The 16717-nt window shown below is 40.4% G+C and overlaps 1 protein-coding gene across 5 annotated transcripts; it reads right to left on the reverse strand.

The window, feature by feature from the left end:
- Positions 1 to 31: 31 nt before the first annotated feature.
- Positions 32 to 16089, reverse strand: ago3b (argonaute RISC catalytic component 3b). 5 transcript variants are annotated; one of them, XM_026348167.1, is made up of 20 exons: positions 15947 to 16089; positions 15498 to 15770; positions 11045 to 11216; positions 10585 to 10705; positions 10276 to 10484; positions 9484 to 9620; positions 8947 to 9081; positions 8587 to 8674; positions 8340 to 8487; positions 7862 to 7981; positions 7656 to 7778; positions 6800 to 6933; positions 6124 to 6308; positions 5812 to 5971; positions 5531 to 5621; positions 4994 to 5188; positions 4692 to 4826; positions 4483 to 4584; positions 4014 to 4213; positions 32 to 3689 (listed from the first exon to the last, which is right to left on the reverse strand). In XM_026348167.1, exons 2-20 carry the CDS (start codon positions 15514 to 15516, stop codon positions 3581 to 3583), a joined length of 2583 nt encoding a protein of 860 aa, XP_026203952.1. In that variant the 5' UTR covers positions 15517 to 15770; positions 15947 to 16089; the 3' UTR covers positions 32 to 3580. The 5 variants fall into 5 exon arrangements, with proteins under 5 accessions (XP_026203952.1, XP_026203949.1, XP_026203950.1 ...); XM_026348164.1 differs by having other exon boundaries at positions 6800 to 6966; XM_026348165.1 differs by having other exon boundaries at positions 7635 to 7778.
- Positions 16090 to 16717: the final 628 nt, after the last annotated feature.

Below are 16717 nucleotides of genomic sequence, written 5' to 3' on the forward strand. Positions count from 1 at the left end.
AGCGGCCAAAAAAACAAAAAACAACAACATCTTATGTTTTATAATTTATTCAGAAAAAAATAATACAACCAAATAAAAAGGCTCAACTTAGGACCAGGATCAGATGAGTGTTAAGATAAAATAGGTCTTGATGTACAGTTATACTTCTAAAAGTGACACAGTTTCAGGCCAAAAACAACAAACGCACATTAATACACTGTGAGACATGATTTTGTTTTTGAGCTTGATATGCAGCCAACTGCAGAGGAGCCGTAAAGACTTCTATCTGTGGGGAATCCCTTTAACATGGGAGACAGACACAACTCAACTCACGTCTGTAAACATGTCAATTTCACATTAGATCTTTTAAAAACGTTAAATCGTGAAGGGAGTTTGAGAACAACATGCATACACCGAGGACTGCGATTGCACAGAAACTTCATGATTGCTTCATTATTGCCGTCCATTGAAGAATCAACACTTAAATTAAAAACTGCAGGAGAAAAAACAGACATTTACAGGCAGTAAAGATGTAAAGAAGGGGTCGTGTCCGTACAGAAGTTAAATAACTTATGCTACATAATGTTTACACTACTACTCGTTACCTATGGAGTCATGAGTGTTCCCCTGTTTTCTGAATCTAGAATCGTTAGTTTTTACGTTGTGCTTGCGAGCGCCCGTCCACTAATCTGATCCCCATAGGCCTTTTGGTCCTGTCAGCTCCAGACTGATCAGTTCTGCATATTTTGTGTTCTTGGCATTTGTCAGAGGTATCCACACACACACACACACACACAAACAATCACACCTTACAGTATTGTCATGTATCAGTATACACTCTTAAAGTACACTCGGGGCTCGGCGCCCTTTTCTGAATGTTGAGATATTTTTTGATTTACATGTTTTTTCAGCACCATCAGGAAAGGCACGGCCCGTTGACGGACAAATCAGTACGAGGAAGAACTATCAACCCTCCTCCTGCTGCTCCGCTCAAAAATATGCAAAAGAATAAAAATAAAAGCACTGATGCCGTTTGCAGCACATGTGAAACACTCTCACTAACAAAGTCTTCAACTTGTTCTGCAGCTTTTGAGATGATAAAACACAGAAGCAGAGGGAGGGTAGATGGTTCATCTACATGACAAAACCCCTAACAGTCTCCATAAAGCAGGGCAGTGCTGTAAACGAACAGGTTTTGCTTTTCGCACATATTGTATTGCATTATGAAATTTGGAAAAATGATCACAGACCTCTAAGATTATCAAATGCCATATTCCAACACAGCTATTAGGCTTCTGTTTCAAATAGGACTCTGTTATAAAAAATAAGTGGTGTGTGAATTACATTAGCATCTTTAAATACATCTCAGTTCAGACTTAAAAATTATTTTATTTGTGAGGAAAAAAGGCATCTGGCTTTAGAGGTCCATCTACTGTACGAGGCATTTTGACAGGATAGGGGTTTCCCACAATAAGGCTGTATATACGTGTACATATAAATATATATAAACTTCCACAAACAAGCAGAGAACCAGACGCCAATGTTGAACATGCCCACAACTATTATAACCATTGTTCAAGTAAAATCAAATGCTGGTAATGTCTGACATATACACATTGAAATAGCTTCAACGTGGCAGAAGTTATTCTTGTAACTGAAAGATGCTGTGTGGGCAACTTCAAACATTTTACGTGAAACTCTGATCAAGCACAAAACACATCTCAGCAAGTTGAGTTATAAACGTGTATGTTTTTTAAGTGCAGTAAAATACAATATCCTCTTTATTACTCTGCATTGATATTTTCTGAATCTGAGGAACTTTTAAATAAAAAGATTCTTATAACAGCTAGAGTTTGGTTTTGATGACAAATGGCTAGTACATGTGACACAGGCCACACTTCCTCAAAGGCTGCAACTAATTCATTTTACGGAGTAGCTGATTTGTATAAAATGTCAAAAAACTGATGCCAAATCACATGACAATCACTAATCCCCTAGATGTTCTGTCTGCTCAAACACAAACACGTTTCACTGACCGGCATTTCTGGTTTGAGAACTGACTGAAATATATTCAACAATTAATTAAAGACATTAATGTGTGAGCAGCTGTTTAGAATCATTACATAATTATTTATTATACTGAGAAAACGTTTTCATTTGTTTAACTTCAGTCATTCAGTGATCATTTACTGAGATGTTTTATTAAAATTACAAAGGAGAATAAGATTTAAACGAGATTTAAAAAACAGTTGTGTGTGGAGTCATTATATCCCAATGATGAGAAATCAGGGCATAAACAATCACACACTTGGCCTGTGTTCAGTGCTGTGTGTGCAGTGTTGTAACATTTCACTGGGATTCGGAAACTGTCTCAATAAATATGTTCGCAGAGGCACTCAAACCAACGTCCGATTAAAACCGTCAGTCTTAACCAAATCAGGCACTTTGTTGAATCTCTCCAAAAACACCATTCGACCTCATCACTGATCCACGCTGACCCTACTTGTTCATTCGAATGTCAAATACTGAACATTCTTAATCCATTGTCACTTGCCAAAACTCGCTCATAGCGCAGAAATACTCGTCAAAAACACTGCACCGACCCTGCTCTCTGCATTAACACCTTATTGCACTGAAGGAGTTCTCGACAATTACATTGGTCAGTTTCTTATGTAAAAAGTGAGAATAAAATCTAAAGGTCTGCGTTTGTCAGACGATATCAACTGTCTGCTCTGTCGAAAGTGATTTTAAGTTAAAAAGAAAAACTCATAAATAGCAACAGGAATAAAACACACATTAAATATTTGGTATAACACTCTGTACCAATCTAAAATTGTCCATTTCATGGCCATGGTGTTGTCTAACAGTCATCTTCATGCACCTCGCCTCACATTAAGGCAACAAAGCGATAGATGTCTCAAAGACTGGCTGAGCGGGGCTGTGTTTTTAAAAAGTTAACATGTAGAGTGCAGTGTTGTGTTTCTTACTGTGTGGTTGACTGTGAGGAACCACCAGCCCGCCATTTTGTGAAAACAGGGCGTACTCGACTACCGTATCGCTGTGGTGATTTTACATCTGATTAACAGACAACACATGAAATAACTAGAGAGTTGAAAAAACACACAAACATAAAACCATCTACGATATAAACCAGTGACATTAGGCTCAACATGAGGCTACAGAAGCAAATCGAGTCGAGTTGACTCATGCACCGTTATTTAAACACGCAAAAACCCAGCAAAATGAAAACAGCTGCTGTCAAATCTAGAAGGCAAAGACTTGACTTTTGTAATAAAAGAGAAAAAAAACAAAACAAACACCCTTCCCGCCCTTTGTGACTTATATTCTGCAGAGAAGATGTGGAGGAGAATGTGATGTACGGGCAGGAGCACGGAAACAACAGGCTGGTTTCAAATTGCATAACGTGGCTGTGACTCCTCTCTGGCTCGTTACATCCTTATGCAGCCACTTGCGAGTGCCAGTGACCAAAGCTACACCAGCACGGGGTTCCTCTGCACGATGAGACAAGGCGGCTGATGTATGTTGGACATTAAGACTGGCTGGGTGGCTGAGAAAAGTGGAGAGATGTGGAGGGATGTTTTCAGGCAAAGTACATGGTCCTCAGTGTGTCGTGGTGGATCTGAACAGCCTTGGCCAACGCCTGGGGGTCCCTGCCGTTACTCTGCCCTGAAACGTGGCTGCCCTCCGCACTGTGAACAGGAAGTGGACAACAAAACAAAATATAACAATCAGACAAAATAACAAGTAAACCACCTCACAAAGAAATAAAAAAGAAGAATTAAATTCATATGGATATCTTAAAGACGAATGATGGCATTCAAAAATGATATTAGTAAACATACTTATAGATAATTTATCATATTTGTTTTGTCTCACTTCTACTTGCTTGTAATACAGGTGCCAGCTTTTATTGTGAGGAAAGGCCCAGAACACACTTCCACTTCACATCAAGGCAAACTAACTTATTTCTGATCAACTATGAACTTTTAAACCTTAAGAAATGTTCTCCACACCTGTCGTGCTCTTTGTCGACGAGGTGGTAGCGAGCACGGAAGGCCACCAAGTGGGCGTAGTAGGCAGGTGCCGGGATGGAGACGGAGCGAGTGCAGCGAACGTAGGTGTGACACAGCTGGTAGGTGAGAAGCTGGAACTCGTCTGCAGTGAAACAGTTGTCGTCCCACAGAACATGGTAGTGGGAAGGCCGACTTGTACCCTGGAGGGAGGAAAGCATAGTTAATCGCACTCTGGAGTAAACAGCTCCATGGAGAAAGGACAAACAGTGCTACAGCATCTAAAATTAGGTGAGACAGGGAAGACTGTGAGACAGATGAAAGGAAAAGTTCCAGGTATCCCTTCTCCGACTGCTGCTCGTAACACAACTGCTGGAGTGTTTATATAGCAAATGGAATTTAAGGCCAAACTGTTTTAATCAGAACTGAAACCTCTGACAGTGTTAGCAGACGCGTGCAGGTAAAGGCATACCTGGATTCCAGCATGACTGCAGAGGTAAAAGTCAAACTCATAGGGGTGGGTGATGTCTGTGTCCACTGTGGTGCCGGCAGGAATGTTTCCACTTCGTCCAACCTAACAGAAAAATACAATATGGTGAATGTATTAAAGAGCATCATTTTATCTCAAAAGGCCTGTGTCAGGTTTATTTTCTACAAAAATAAATCTCCTGTGCTGCTCACCCGCTCGTTGCGATCTGCACAGAAAAGCCGTGTGTGGTGCCGTTTCTGTACAACAATGTAGGTAATCCCTGGCTGATATTCTTTCTCTAGACTGATGCAAGCCTCCCTGATAGCCAGCAGCTCATAGTATAGCACCTGCACAGAAACACGGTGAGTATTTAAATTACTGGTGTTAAAAAAAAAACATGTACATTTAAATACAGGACCCTCAATGCACTTATTTATATGGTCAAATATTTCCCATAAAGGGAAAACTCCTGTTGCTTTTAAAGAGAACTGGTGACAGAAGAGGACAGCTGTACCTGTCTGAACTGGCCCTCTGACACTCCGTCCCTGTAGAAGATGATTCTAGTTGGTTTGTAGCGTGTTGATTTGTAGAACTGGATCAAGAGCTCTCGCACCATAGAGGCCAAGTCTTGGATCACCTCTTGTCTGGGCCTCTGGACTCGCACTGTAGCACAGTACCTGCTGGGGTGGGCATCCATACTGCCCACAACCTGGAGAGGAAGAACAGTAAGTAAACACAGAAACAGAAACATAGTTCCAGTAATATGGAAAATGTGAAAATATGACACTACAGCACAACCTACCTCAATAAAAGGACATTTTACAGAATAAATCACAGTGCAAATAGTACCATAAACATTTAAGTGAGTACATTAGGCATAGTGCCTGGTGCCTGGCTTTGGTCTTGTCCAACAGGGAGGCTCCAGGTGCAGCTTTATTTTACACACTTATTGGCAAGAATCCCACTGAGCTCTAGCAAAGTATTTCGGGAGGATAAATTAGCATGCTGTAGGGATGAAAGCCCAGACTGAGTTTCTGAAGTGAAGTCTCACCGCTGCAATAGATGGCTTCTTCCCATCCCCTGCTGGAGGATGAGTGACATCTGCCCCGAGAAAAATGACAGGCTGCTGGAACACAGAAGGCCTGGATGGAAGAGAAGAGGAAAAAAATATATCTACCGACAATTCGACCAAGGAGTCACAGAGTTTTGACGCAATCTGTGTGACATCCAGTGAGTACAAAGACAGACAGCAGAGTGATCCTGTATCTTCAAAAACAAATTGAATTTTCTGTCATTGATCTATTTTTGTCCTTTTCTTCTTGTGGTTTTTACCGTTGGTTTGGAACCAGGATGTTGTTGATGCCTCCAAGTTTAACATTGATCTTGAGACAGAGGTTGGAGAGGGTCTGAGGAGACGTCTTCACAACGTTCTTCACCTGGACACACTGGGTGGCCATGCCGAGGAGGGTGTCTCCTACTCGCTTCACCTCAGCTGTGGGTCAGAGTTTAAATAATGTTTTAAATACATCTAAATGCTTCAAAAACCTACTTACTGAACTGGGTACAGTGATGCTACTTTATGCTGCCTTTATAAATAGTCTTTAAATTGCATTGTATTTGGATTATACATTTTTATTTTTGTACCATAAACAGGTGTTTTGCCAGGGAGGATAACAATGATGAGCTGCAGGCCAGCGTAAGTGTTCTTCAGGTGTCTGAACATGGGCTCCACACTGTCAGCTCCCTGGGCGTATTTACAGAAGCATGGCTGTCCTTGGATTGGCATCCCAGCATCCTTTGAGATTTTACGCAATTGGTCTGTGAAGATCCTGAAAGGTAAAAAAAAACAGTGTTTAAAAGAACATATATATGGCATTAATAGTAGTACAATTTTCAAAATAAAGATCTTATGTTTTTGAAGAGAATGTGTTTAAAATATGCACCATGAGGAGAACGTTCCTACTTCTAAACAGAAAATATATGTTGTGTATGACTTTTACTTATCATTTTGGAGTCACAAACATGTATTCAAATTGAATTTATACTTTAGCTGGTACCTGATAACTCCAAACATATTTCACAGCAATGTCAAAGTCGGACATTAAAAAGGATGCATTTATTGTTAACTGACCACTCTGATGTGTTTTTGTGAACAGAATTAGGAACAAAAATACACTATTATCTGACTGCTTTGTCTTCATGTTAGTTTTCTTCCATTTGTTCCGTATTTGTATTAAACGTCCTTTTCTACCACTTGTGTTATAACCTCTTCTGTGTTCCTACTCTGTACTAAGTCACTAAACCGTCTTTGTGAGCTCACTTGAGGATCTCTTCTCGACACTGCCTCTGGGTGGCGAAGCAGGCGATGGCCCACATCTTGATCTCCACTCCAGTGTGAAACTGTTTTCCTCTCATGTCCCACACCCCATGGCTGGGTGTCGCTACTGTGCGGTTCTGCAACGACAGTGCAGGGTTGATCTGCTGGTGCTGGCAGTGACACAGACACATAAAGTACATGGACACAAAGACAATATATGGTTGAAAGATTCCAAAGATTTAAGCGACATTATGTAAGAGTCAGAGTGACTGACTGACTCATCATGGCATTATGATGGGCATGCAAACAGAGTGCTTTTAAATTTAAACAGCTTCTGTAAATGATTTCTTAACACAACATGCATGTGCACAGAAAAAAGCAAAACGAATGGACCAAAGAAAAAGTTCAGAGAAAAGATGTGTGATAGATAAGATATCATAAGAGAGAATGGTGATATGGAGTGGAAGCACACCAAACATAAGAAAAATCTACCTACAGATTAAAATTACAGGGTTTCCCCACAGAAAATGTGTTCATCGTATAGAAGTGCAGATTTGGCTTGTTTTAAAATGGATGTCAGCTTGATGAAAGATTTCTACAACATACGCTGATGATAACTTATTGGTTTTGGTGCAGGAATTACAAAACACAAAAATATCAAATTAAACGTGTCGCATGCATTTTAAAATGTTATAGTACCAAATGTCAAAAGTTTATCTGGTCAGTTTGTGCACTTTTGCTGCCACTTACTGGAAAACACGTGTTATCTCAAACACACACACACACACACACGTTAAAAAACACATGTATATAAAGCGTGATTTAAAGGGGAAGGTACCATAAAGGGCTCAGAGCTCACCCTGCCGCCATACTGCAGCATGGGGGCCGGCAGGACGCGACCCGTCACCTGAGCCATCTCGTCACGCACACGGAACTGGAACTCCTGGACAAACGGGTCAGCTTCATAATTTGCACTGCGCACCTAAGAGGAGAGAAAATTATTTTTACCTTACAGGAAAACAGGCTACTTAATGCTGTATTATTTCTTGTCCATAGGACGCTCACCAGCCTGCTGATCTCTTCCTGTCTGTCCGGTGCAGAGCGGGCTGTTGCTTTGATCATGGTTGACGTCTGGTTATCTGTCAGTTTTTTAATACAACGCTGTCCGGCCACAATATTGCACACCTAAATGGAATAAACAAGTAAATCACGTTAATGCACCTCTTCAGCATAAGGTAGCAGATAACGTTTAGCTGGTTTAGTGGCTAAGGCAGCTGCCTGACATAGTAAGCTTTTAACATGCTGGTTAACTGGTTGTGAGGCCTGGTTGCTTATGAACATGAGCTAGCAGAAGAGGATTGACTGGTTTGGTAGAGGTATTACAAAGATGGGAGAGACACTTGGGTGAAGCTAGAATTAAAAAAAATGTTTTAAAGGTGGTTAGGGTTAGTGACAGTGACAGATTATCTTTATTAGTTTACCTTCCAAACACTATTTTTCCAGCATTTAACAGTGGAATCAAACAGTCCCCATCAGTCTTTACCTCCAGGGGCAGGTAGGTGTGCTTCTGTTCCTGGCCCACCTGCAGGCAAGGCATGTGTGGGTACTTCAGCTGCAGATTATACTTCTCTCTGAAGTACTGTGCCACTGTGCGCTCAACCGTCTGACCATTTTCAAGCTGCAACGGAAATCTGTGGATTTGAATGTAACAAGAGCCTCTTATTAATGTGAACCAATAACAGCTTTGATTGTGGGTTCACAGCTAATGGAGGTGTGATGTGGAAACATACGTCTGGAGGCTGGCAGGGCGTCGTGTAACATTGCACACTCTGTACTTCCTACGCATGGTTCCACAGTGTGTCACTTCCACTTTAAGGCCTGTGAGGATGGTGGAATCATCAACATAAATAGCTATCAGTAAAACTGAACCAAAGCCTTCATTCAGTGAACGTAACGACTCGTTAGACAACAAACAGTCAATCAAAATTCATTACACCTCCTTAATGCATTTCTATTACACATTTATAAGCTTGCAACAACATCAAATTGCAGAAAGATCCCAAAACAGAGCACACAAAGCAACACAGGATGAGGTTTGTAGCTGTGGTGCACTGAAAACGAGCAGAGGCTGCCTTTCCTTGGTAACATACCTTTGATCTCTTTGGTAAACTTGACCCTGTGGGAGTCAGTGAGTGGGCGGGGCTGCTCGTCAATGTTGTGAATGTCCAGGACTTCGCACATGAACTGGATGACTGGCTGGGCTTTATAAAAGGCTGTGGCCGACACTGAAATGACACAGTACGGTTTAAGGTTCATCCAGAACTATGTAGTAATAAACTATATTAGGAAAAAATACCTAAGTTAATAAGTTCGACCAGATTAATTAAGAACACTTAGGCCTAAAGCAAAAAAGGATGTTGACATCTACACTAAAGTCTGTTTACCGAACACCTCTAAAACTCACATACTACTGTAGTACCCCAACTTAATTTTTCTCGTGAACTTCAGAGTTGATGGTAGCTGTATTTTGCTGCCATTGGACAGAGACAGGCAGTTTGCACCATGTATCCATTCATTATGTAAAACTAACTAGAATGGTATGAATTCAGCAAGAAAGGAAATAAGCTAATCTTCCAAAATGCGTAAAGATTTGTTTTATTGTCCCTGGTTTCACAGTGTTTACTCACCATCGATGTTAAGCATCATTTTCCACATAGCTGGCCGTACAGACTGATGGAAACCAAACCAAACCTCTCGTCCTCCCCCTAGTGGATGGTCGTAGCCCTCAGGGGAAGAGAAGAAGGATCTTCCAACAGGAGTGTACCTAGTAGAGACAGAGCGGACACAAAGTAGGTGGAAATTGGTTAGTAGAGCCCAAAAAAGGGTTAGTTAGGTTTCCTGTGAGGTTCATTTGCTGCAGTGCACAAGTACTTCCTGAGTTACTGGTCTGAAACCGCAGGAGGCTATAAAGGTTCATGGATTCACCAAATGACACAACCCAAGGTTGATTACATGAAACAATGTTTTTAATCCACATCTCCATGCTAAAATCAAATCCCACTCTGGCCACCTAACATGCTAAAAATATATTCACTGGGGTGTTGTAGGGGGAAAACATCTCCCCTGAATTGTCCCCATTGTGTATGTGACGACACTGTGGAAATCCTGCAGAGTAAATAAAGTGAAGTATACAGTAGCTCCAGGATGCAGGTTTACTTAGATCATATTTCATGACCAGAGAACTATCTTAACACTGTAACATGATATAGGTATACTACAGTATTTAGAGTAGTAATCAAACCTAATTTTTGGGCATAAAAACTAATTTTAGTGAATTCTACCACTTTAAATAATATAAACTAGTAAATATCTTAACTTTTAAGCTACATGGAACTCCCCATGTGATATCGTGTTCTTCAGTATAAAAAGGTTCATGTAGAAAAAGAAATTTGTGCAAATGTTTAACTGTGGAAACTCACTTCATGGAGGGCAGGTGTCGGAGGACGACATCCACAGCGTGAACAGGGTTAGTGCTGATGGGTTTCTCCAGGTCCACAGGTTCAGGCACACCATGTCCAGTCAGGACTTCGTGCAGCATGTGCCAGCTGACCAACGACACAAATCTAATGTTGACTTTAAATGAACGGTCCTTCCCACCCTCCCCTGGCAGGGTGACATCCAGATCAACCTGAGGGGGAAAACAAGGAATATATCAGTTTATGTATTCATGGTGCAAAGTATTTACCTTTTAGTTAACATCTTCTGAACTTTACTTTTCAGAGTCTTACCCCAGCAGTAGCAACAGGAAGTGGGCTAGCAGTGTAGAGACTTTTCTTCCCATCATAAACTGGCAGACGATCGCCAAAGATGGTCACCTTGAAATGTTGAACCATGGTGTCCACCACCTCCCTGGAAAGGCCACCAAGATACAGAGTAAGATATAATTACCAATAGTATAGTAGTATAATAGGATAATGTAATTTGTAACATCGCCGCCCTTAGCCAAGAGTTTACCCTGCCTTTGCCTTGTACCTTGTCAGACACTTTGGATAAAAGCATCTGCCAAATGACTAAATGTAAATGCAATGCATAGCCTAGTGGTAACCAGCTAAATAACCAGTTTGGGACAAAATGTAAAGAAAGTGACATGTTCTGAAGTATTTGACACAGTCCTACTAGTTCTGCTTGCATGAGATAATCCTATAAAACCAGTTCAAGGTCTAAACCAGTTTCGGGATTTCTTGTTACCGGTTGACTCTTCGAGGACATTTGTCAGGCTTGATGTCGACCTCGTACAGGTAAACGTCAATCTTGGGGATTTCCACCTGGAAGCAGTTTGCCAGAAGCTTGATGGGCTTCCCAATGCTGCCATAGCCAGGTCGTCGTGGTAACGAAAACAGGGCTTCGGCTCCAACGGCTCCTACAATAAGACATGTTGAAAAAATGTAAACAATCCCTTACAGCGCACTCAGGCTTTCTTAATTAAACAAATGTAATGGTAACATTTTTATATCAATCTTAGATCAACTGTGATACCGGTTGTTTGTGGTGAAGAACCCATAACAATTATCACCCAGCTCTGCAGCTCCACTCAAGTTTATTGTAGCATCTTTTTTTGGACGTGCAGCTTTAAGTGACAAATTAACCATTATGTCTTCATTGAGACATAATGGTTAATTAAGACCTTACAGAGTATAGCTGTATAGAAAACCCAACAATCCCATTTGAGCAAGCTTTAGACAACAGTGGAAAAGAAAAACTCCCTTTAGAGGAAGAAACCTCCAGCAGAACCAGGCTCATGGAGGGCGGCCATCTGCCTCCACCGGTTGGGGTGAGTGAAAAGAGGAGAGAGAAAAGAATAGCGAGCAACAAAAACAACAACAAGCAGCAAAAACAGTGGGCAGATCAACTGGATTCTGGTTATATTCAGCTCCAGGTCGAGGGTACCTGAAGAAAAGGTACCCTTATCAATAACTTTCAGGCTGTACAAGAAAACCCATACATTTAAATATTATTTTGCAAACCACAACAACTTTAAAATTCTGGTCATCATCATTGCTACAAAGGTTTTCAGCTATAAAGCTCTGAAAATACACTTTACATGTAGTTGCTCAACAACAATAGGCAAACACACCAAACTTAATGTGGTGTACAGCCAGATTTATCCTTCAGGTGTCAGTAAAGAGCAATAGCAGTAATGTGGTGGACACAACTCCAAATACTGAAACATTTGTGTTGTAAAATTTTCCTCTATAAGACTGGCACTGGCAAGTGATTATCTCCTGAGCAACATTTGTACTGTCTGTCTGCACCCGTGCCTACAAAATCCAGTCTTTTACAAGTCATCAGTATTTATTCTGAACTCTAGACCAACTGGATCTCACTAAGCAACCATGAACTCATCATCTATTTTAAACAAGCAACCAGCTTTGACAGGAAGTGGTTATTAAAAAGGAAAGAGCAGATGGAAGGTGTGGGGCTGAAGACATCGTGAACGTTTAAGATTGCCCCATTTAAACTGACAAAACTGACACAAACCGGCCAACGCTGTGTCCCACATTGATCTGATAATGAGTGTTTAAAAAGGTTGCAGAGTTGGGTGACATTTTAAATAAAGACCAGTATTGTAGTCATAGAGTTCTCCTGACTGACATGGCCTTTGCCAGACGGGAGGAGAAGTAGGCGTCTGACACACCACGCCAATTTGACACCAATTATCATAAATGCCTAACTGGAAAGTACTCATTGAAAAAAATCTGACAGCACACAACCACACAATTTCCACAAATGTGACTCAAAGGATCCACACACACATACACAACATATAACGTAAAGTCTGCACATACTGTATGCACAGAGCACAAGCTGTTGAAATAGCAAGAGGGGTGCTATGCTGTAATGTTAAAAGGTGTGGAAAAAAATATTGCACAGTAATGATGAACTCAAGCATGAATTAACAGAACAGCTGTGGGTGGAAAATATTAAACTGCTTCAACTTGCAGCTGAGAGATCCTCGAGCTCGGACCCCAAGCCTGTGGTAAGGAGGCATTATTTAGGAAAACACTGCACTTTCTGCAGATGTGTCCCCAGGTTGCATCCTCCTCTGTGCTGTTCCCATGGCAATGGTTTCCACGTTGCTACGGTTTCTCCATGGCAACTACAGGCAAGCTGACGGGAGGAAGAAAAACAGGAGACGCTCTGGTGACAAAACACTTTTGTCTTAAAAACGAAGTGAAAGCGCAGAAAAAAAGTGGCACAAAAAAAGGATCTAATGAGGAAATATGGAACATCAGTCTCACCCAGGCACAGGACAGACACACAGCTGCTTCGGCAGCACTAATAACCCCAAAACACAAACTGTGCAGTGAGCAACAATGGAGAGATTAATGTCCACTTATCAGCCCGCTTCATCGCACAAATGCAACAGTAGCAGCCCACACAGAGCTGACATTCAACCCACACACTGTGAAGAAGTACTTTACTGATATAACATTGCACAGTCATAGTATGACTTCACTCAAGACTACAAATATGTAAAGCTTATGCTGCACTACTAAAACAAACAGTTGAATCTTGTTAACCCTGTAGACCTATAGAACTGTATATAATATATATAATATAGTATATGTCATGATGATTCGGGAGGTAATGCATCTAAATCAAATAAGAACACATGCAATTATTTTGCTGTTATGATGTGGATTTCCATGTTTTACAGTTATATACAGTTTGAATAAAGCACTAAACCAAGCAGATAAAATGTTAAAATGATTAGGTGATTGATCAACTACTTGACAGATAATTAATAAGAAACTACTGTGATTAATCAAATAATCACTAAGTGCTTTTTAAAGAAAACTACTAAATCTGTGCCCAAAGTAATCAGCTTTTAAAAATATAAATTCTGTTAAATGTCACATAATGGTTTTTAAAAGATTTGTCACATTTCAAATAATAACTTTTGAATTCATTTGTCAAAACCAATAATTGACAAATTAATCAATAATGTAAATATTTATTGCAGTACTAGTACATGTACATGTAATGCACTAAAGTTAGAATTTACTAACTGGGAACTGGACATTAAGAATAATTGTCACTTTTTACAAAGGGACACTATAGATTTATGTATAAAATTACAACTGTCAGAGTTTAGGACCATAAAACACAAAGTCTGCTGGAAGAGCCGTCCTGTTCAAGCAGCACAAGGTTTTTTCACTCATCCTGCAGCGAGTCCAGCGACAAGAACAATAATTCATCCCAATAATCCACCAATGTCGTTCAGGCGCATCAATCGAATAATCCAATCAATAAACATTATACTACACGAGGTGTCTGCTAGAAATGTACACATCAGGAGCTGAGCAGATAATAAGAAAATTCAAGAATTTGTAAGGAAATAAGGTAGGAAGATATCCCCCAGATTTTAAAATACATCACAAACAATTTTGAAACAAAGAAGCACTGATGACTGGTTTTGGACATTTAATATACTAAGTGATTAATCTATTAATAATAGACTGAGTTGCAAGGATTATTTTCAGTACTGATATGTTGGGTCGCTAATGCCTCAATTATTTCTCTGTTTCACCTATAATGCCTCAAAATACTGAAACAAGCCAATTACAGTTTAATAAAGTCCAAGGCAGTCATTTTAAATGACTCATTTTGTTCTAATGTAACCAATGATATTTAATGAAGATTTAAGGATATTCAACTTATATTGATGTAAAACTGCCTCAAAAGTGAAATAACTAAAAACGGCACTGCTCGGATTGATTATTAAAATCAATTTAGATGCACTGTATTTCTCTGTCAATAGATTAATTAACTTCTGGCAATTAGAGGCAGAACATGGCAGCCCATTAGTTAAATTGTGACAGTAATAATACATTTAAATTTTATCTCTATAAAATCTTTGTCCTTACACACTATTATGGTGAACAGCTGGTGGCGTGCAGGTATGAGTGGGTCGGTTTCAGTAAACCGGTTTGACTATTTCCCCCCTTCCCAGTCAACCACAGGTGCCTGATAATATCAATATTATACAAGCTGTGACACACATATTGCGCCCCCTTAGCAACAAAGCAATCTGGCTTATGTTCTACCAAGCTCAGGTGATTAGTAGTTAAAATAGGCAGCAGTTAACTGACTATTATTCAGTAGCTGGAGTAACTATGGCAGCGACTGGTGCCCTTCAGACGGACACACCTGCCTGAATGTGAGCCAGTCTCTGTCATGGTTCAGACACACCTGACGGGATCAACACCTGCCATTGACAGCCGACAAACACTGACGTAGACAGTAGAAAAAAAAAATTAAACTCGTGAGACTGGTTCATGGCATGCACACACACACACACACACACACACACACACACACACACACACACACACACACACACACACACCTAGGCATGTGAATGACCACTGGACTATAGGGTGAGAAACCGACCTGTAGGTGAAGCTGCAGAGTTGGAAGTGAGGTTAAGAGTTTTACTGGTTTTACACCAGTTCCCACGACTGTATCCCAGCTTATTTAAACCATATGGTGACATCTGAGCACTTTATCATTGCTGAACCTCCCACATACCTAATCATGGGGTCAAATATGTGTGTTGCACTACACAAAGTCTGCAAATAGCTCCTTAAAGTGGACGAACTGGTCCTTAAGTTAGTGCAGTAAAGCTTGTGGATCTCACCTGTTGTTCCGATTTCCATTCATGAGGTCTCTGTCCGGATGACCGGCACCTTGTGATCAGTTCTCCCTTCTTAAGATTAAAGCTTTGACCGTAAATCCGCTGGTAGACACGCCGCTCACCGGCTCCACAAGTTCGGTTGCTGATGTGGAAAGGGGCCGCTTCGGGGTCCCCTCGTCTGGAAGTCCTGTCCCCCGACCTGCTTTACCACAAGTGACTGATCAAAGTTGAGCAAAATGATTCCGCGCTTATCCTTCAGAGTTTCGTATCGCGAACCTGTAATAGAACCAGTATTATTTGAGTTCTGGACTGTTTCGAGGCAGTTTACATGTAATTTTATACATTTAGCTGAAAGCGTTAGCAGCGGTGGCTAAGCTAAAAGCGTTAGTTAGCTTTAGCCGAACTAGCAACTAACTGACAACTCCAAACACAAGACTGACATAAATCTGTACCTAACCAAGGTCTGTATTTGTTGTTCCCGGTGTTTAGGCGTGACAATCCAGTCTTCTTCTGTATCAAACTAATTTCGATCCCCCGGCGTCCTGCTCAGTTTCGGTGAGAAACCGGTCTGAAATCAGCAACGTTACACCGCCCACTCGCTCTCGCTAACGTCAAGCTAGCAATGCTAGCAAATTAAGACTTCCGGGAGGTTCTTTCAAAACAAAAGCACGACTGTCAAGCGAGGTTTGCCAGATTTAGCATTCTTGTGAATTTCCTAGCAGTTTCCAATAATTGGTTGTGGAAAGTGCATAGTACTAGTAGTACTCTACTATTTAAGTGTTCGCGTTACACTTTTTGTATTTGTACTTTACTTTATTTCCAACTCACTATGTAGAACAAATATGCAGCTAGATGGATATATTATACATGTTGCTCCATTGTATTGATTTAAGAACTTGAGTAGTTAATATGTTTTTCTCTTTTCAGTGCTACATACATATATAGTATATAGTGTACAAAGTATCAGTGTATGATTGTTTTCATCGTTTTTGTTCTAATAGTTTAATCTAATTAGACCAAAATAGGTGGAAAGCAGATAATGTCATGTTTGCCAAAACCAATGACTAAAATGATTGTTTTGTTTGAAAATTTGTTCTTGATTCAATTTCTGTAAACAGACAAATTGAATATATGACCAGGCTTAATTGCTGCAGAACTAATGTAAAGTACTAAAAGGAATGGTTGACTCCATATTCACCAAAAACACCATTTAGATCCGTTAA

The sequence above is a fragment of the Anabas testudineus genome, chromosome 11, assembly GCF_900324465.2.
Source record: "Anabas testudineus chromosome 11, fAnaTes1.2, whole genome shotgun sequence".
Taxonomy (NCBI): domain Eukaryota; kingdom Metazoa; phylum Chordata; class Actinopteri; order Anabantiformes; family Anabantidae; genus Anabas; species Anabas testudineus.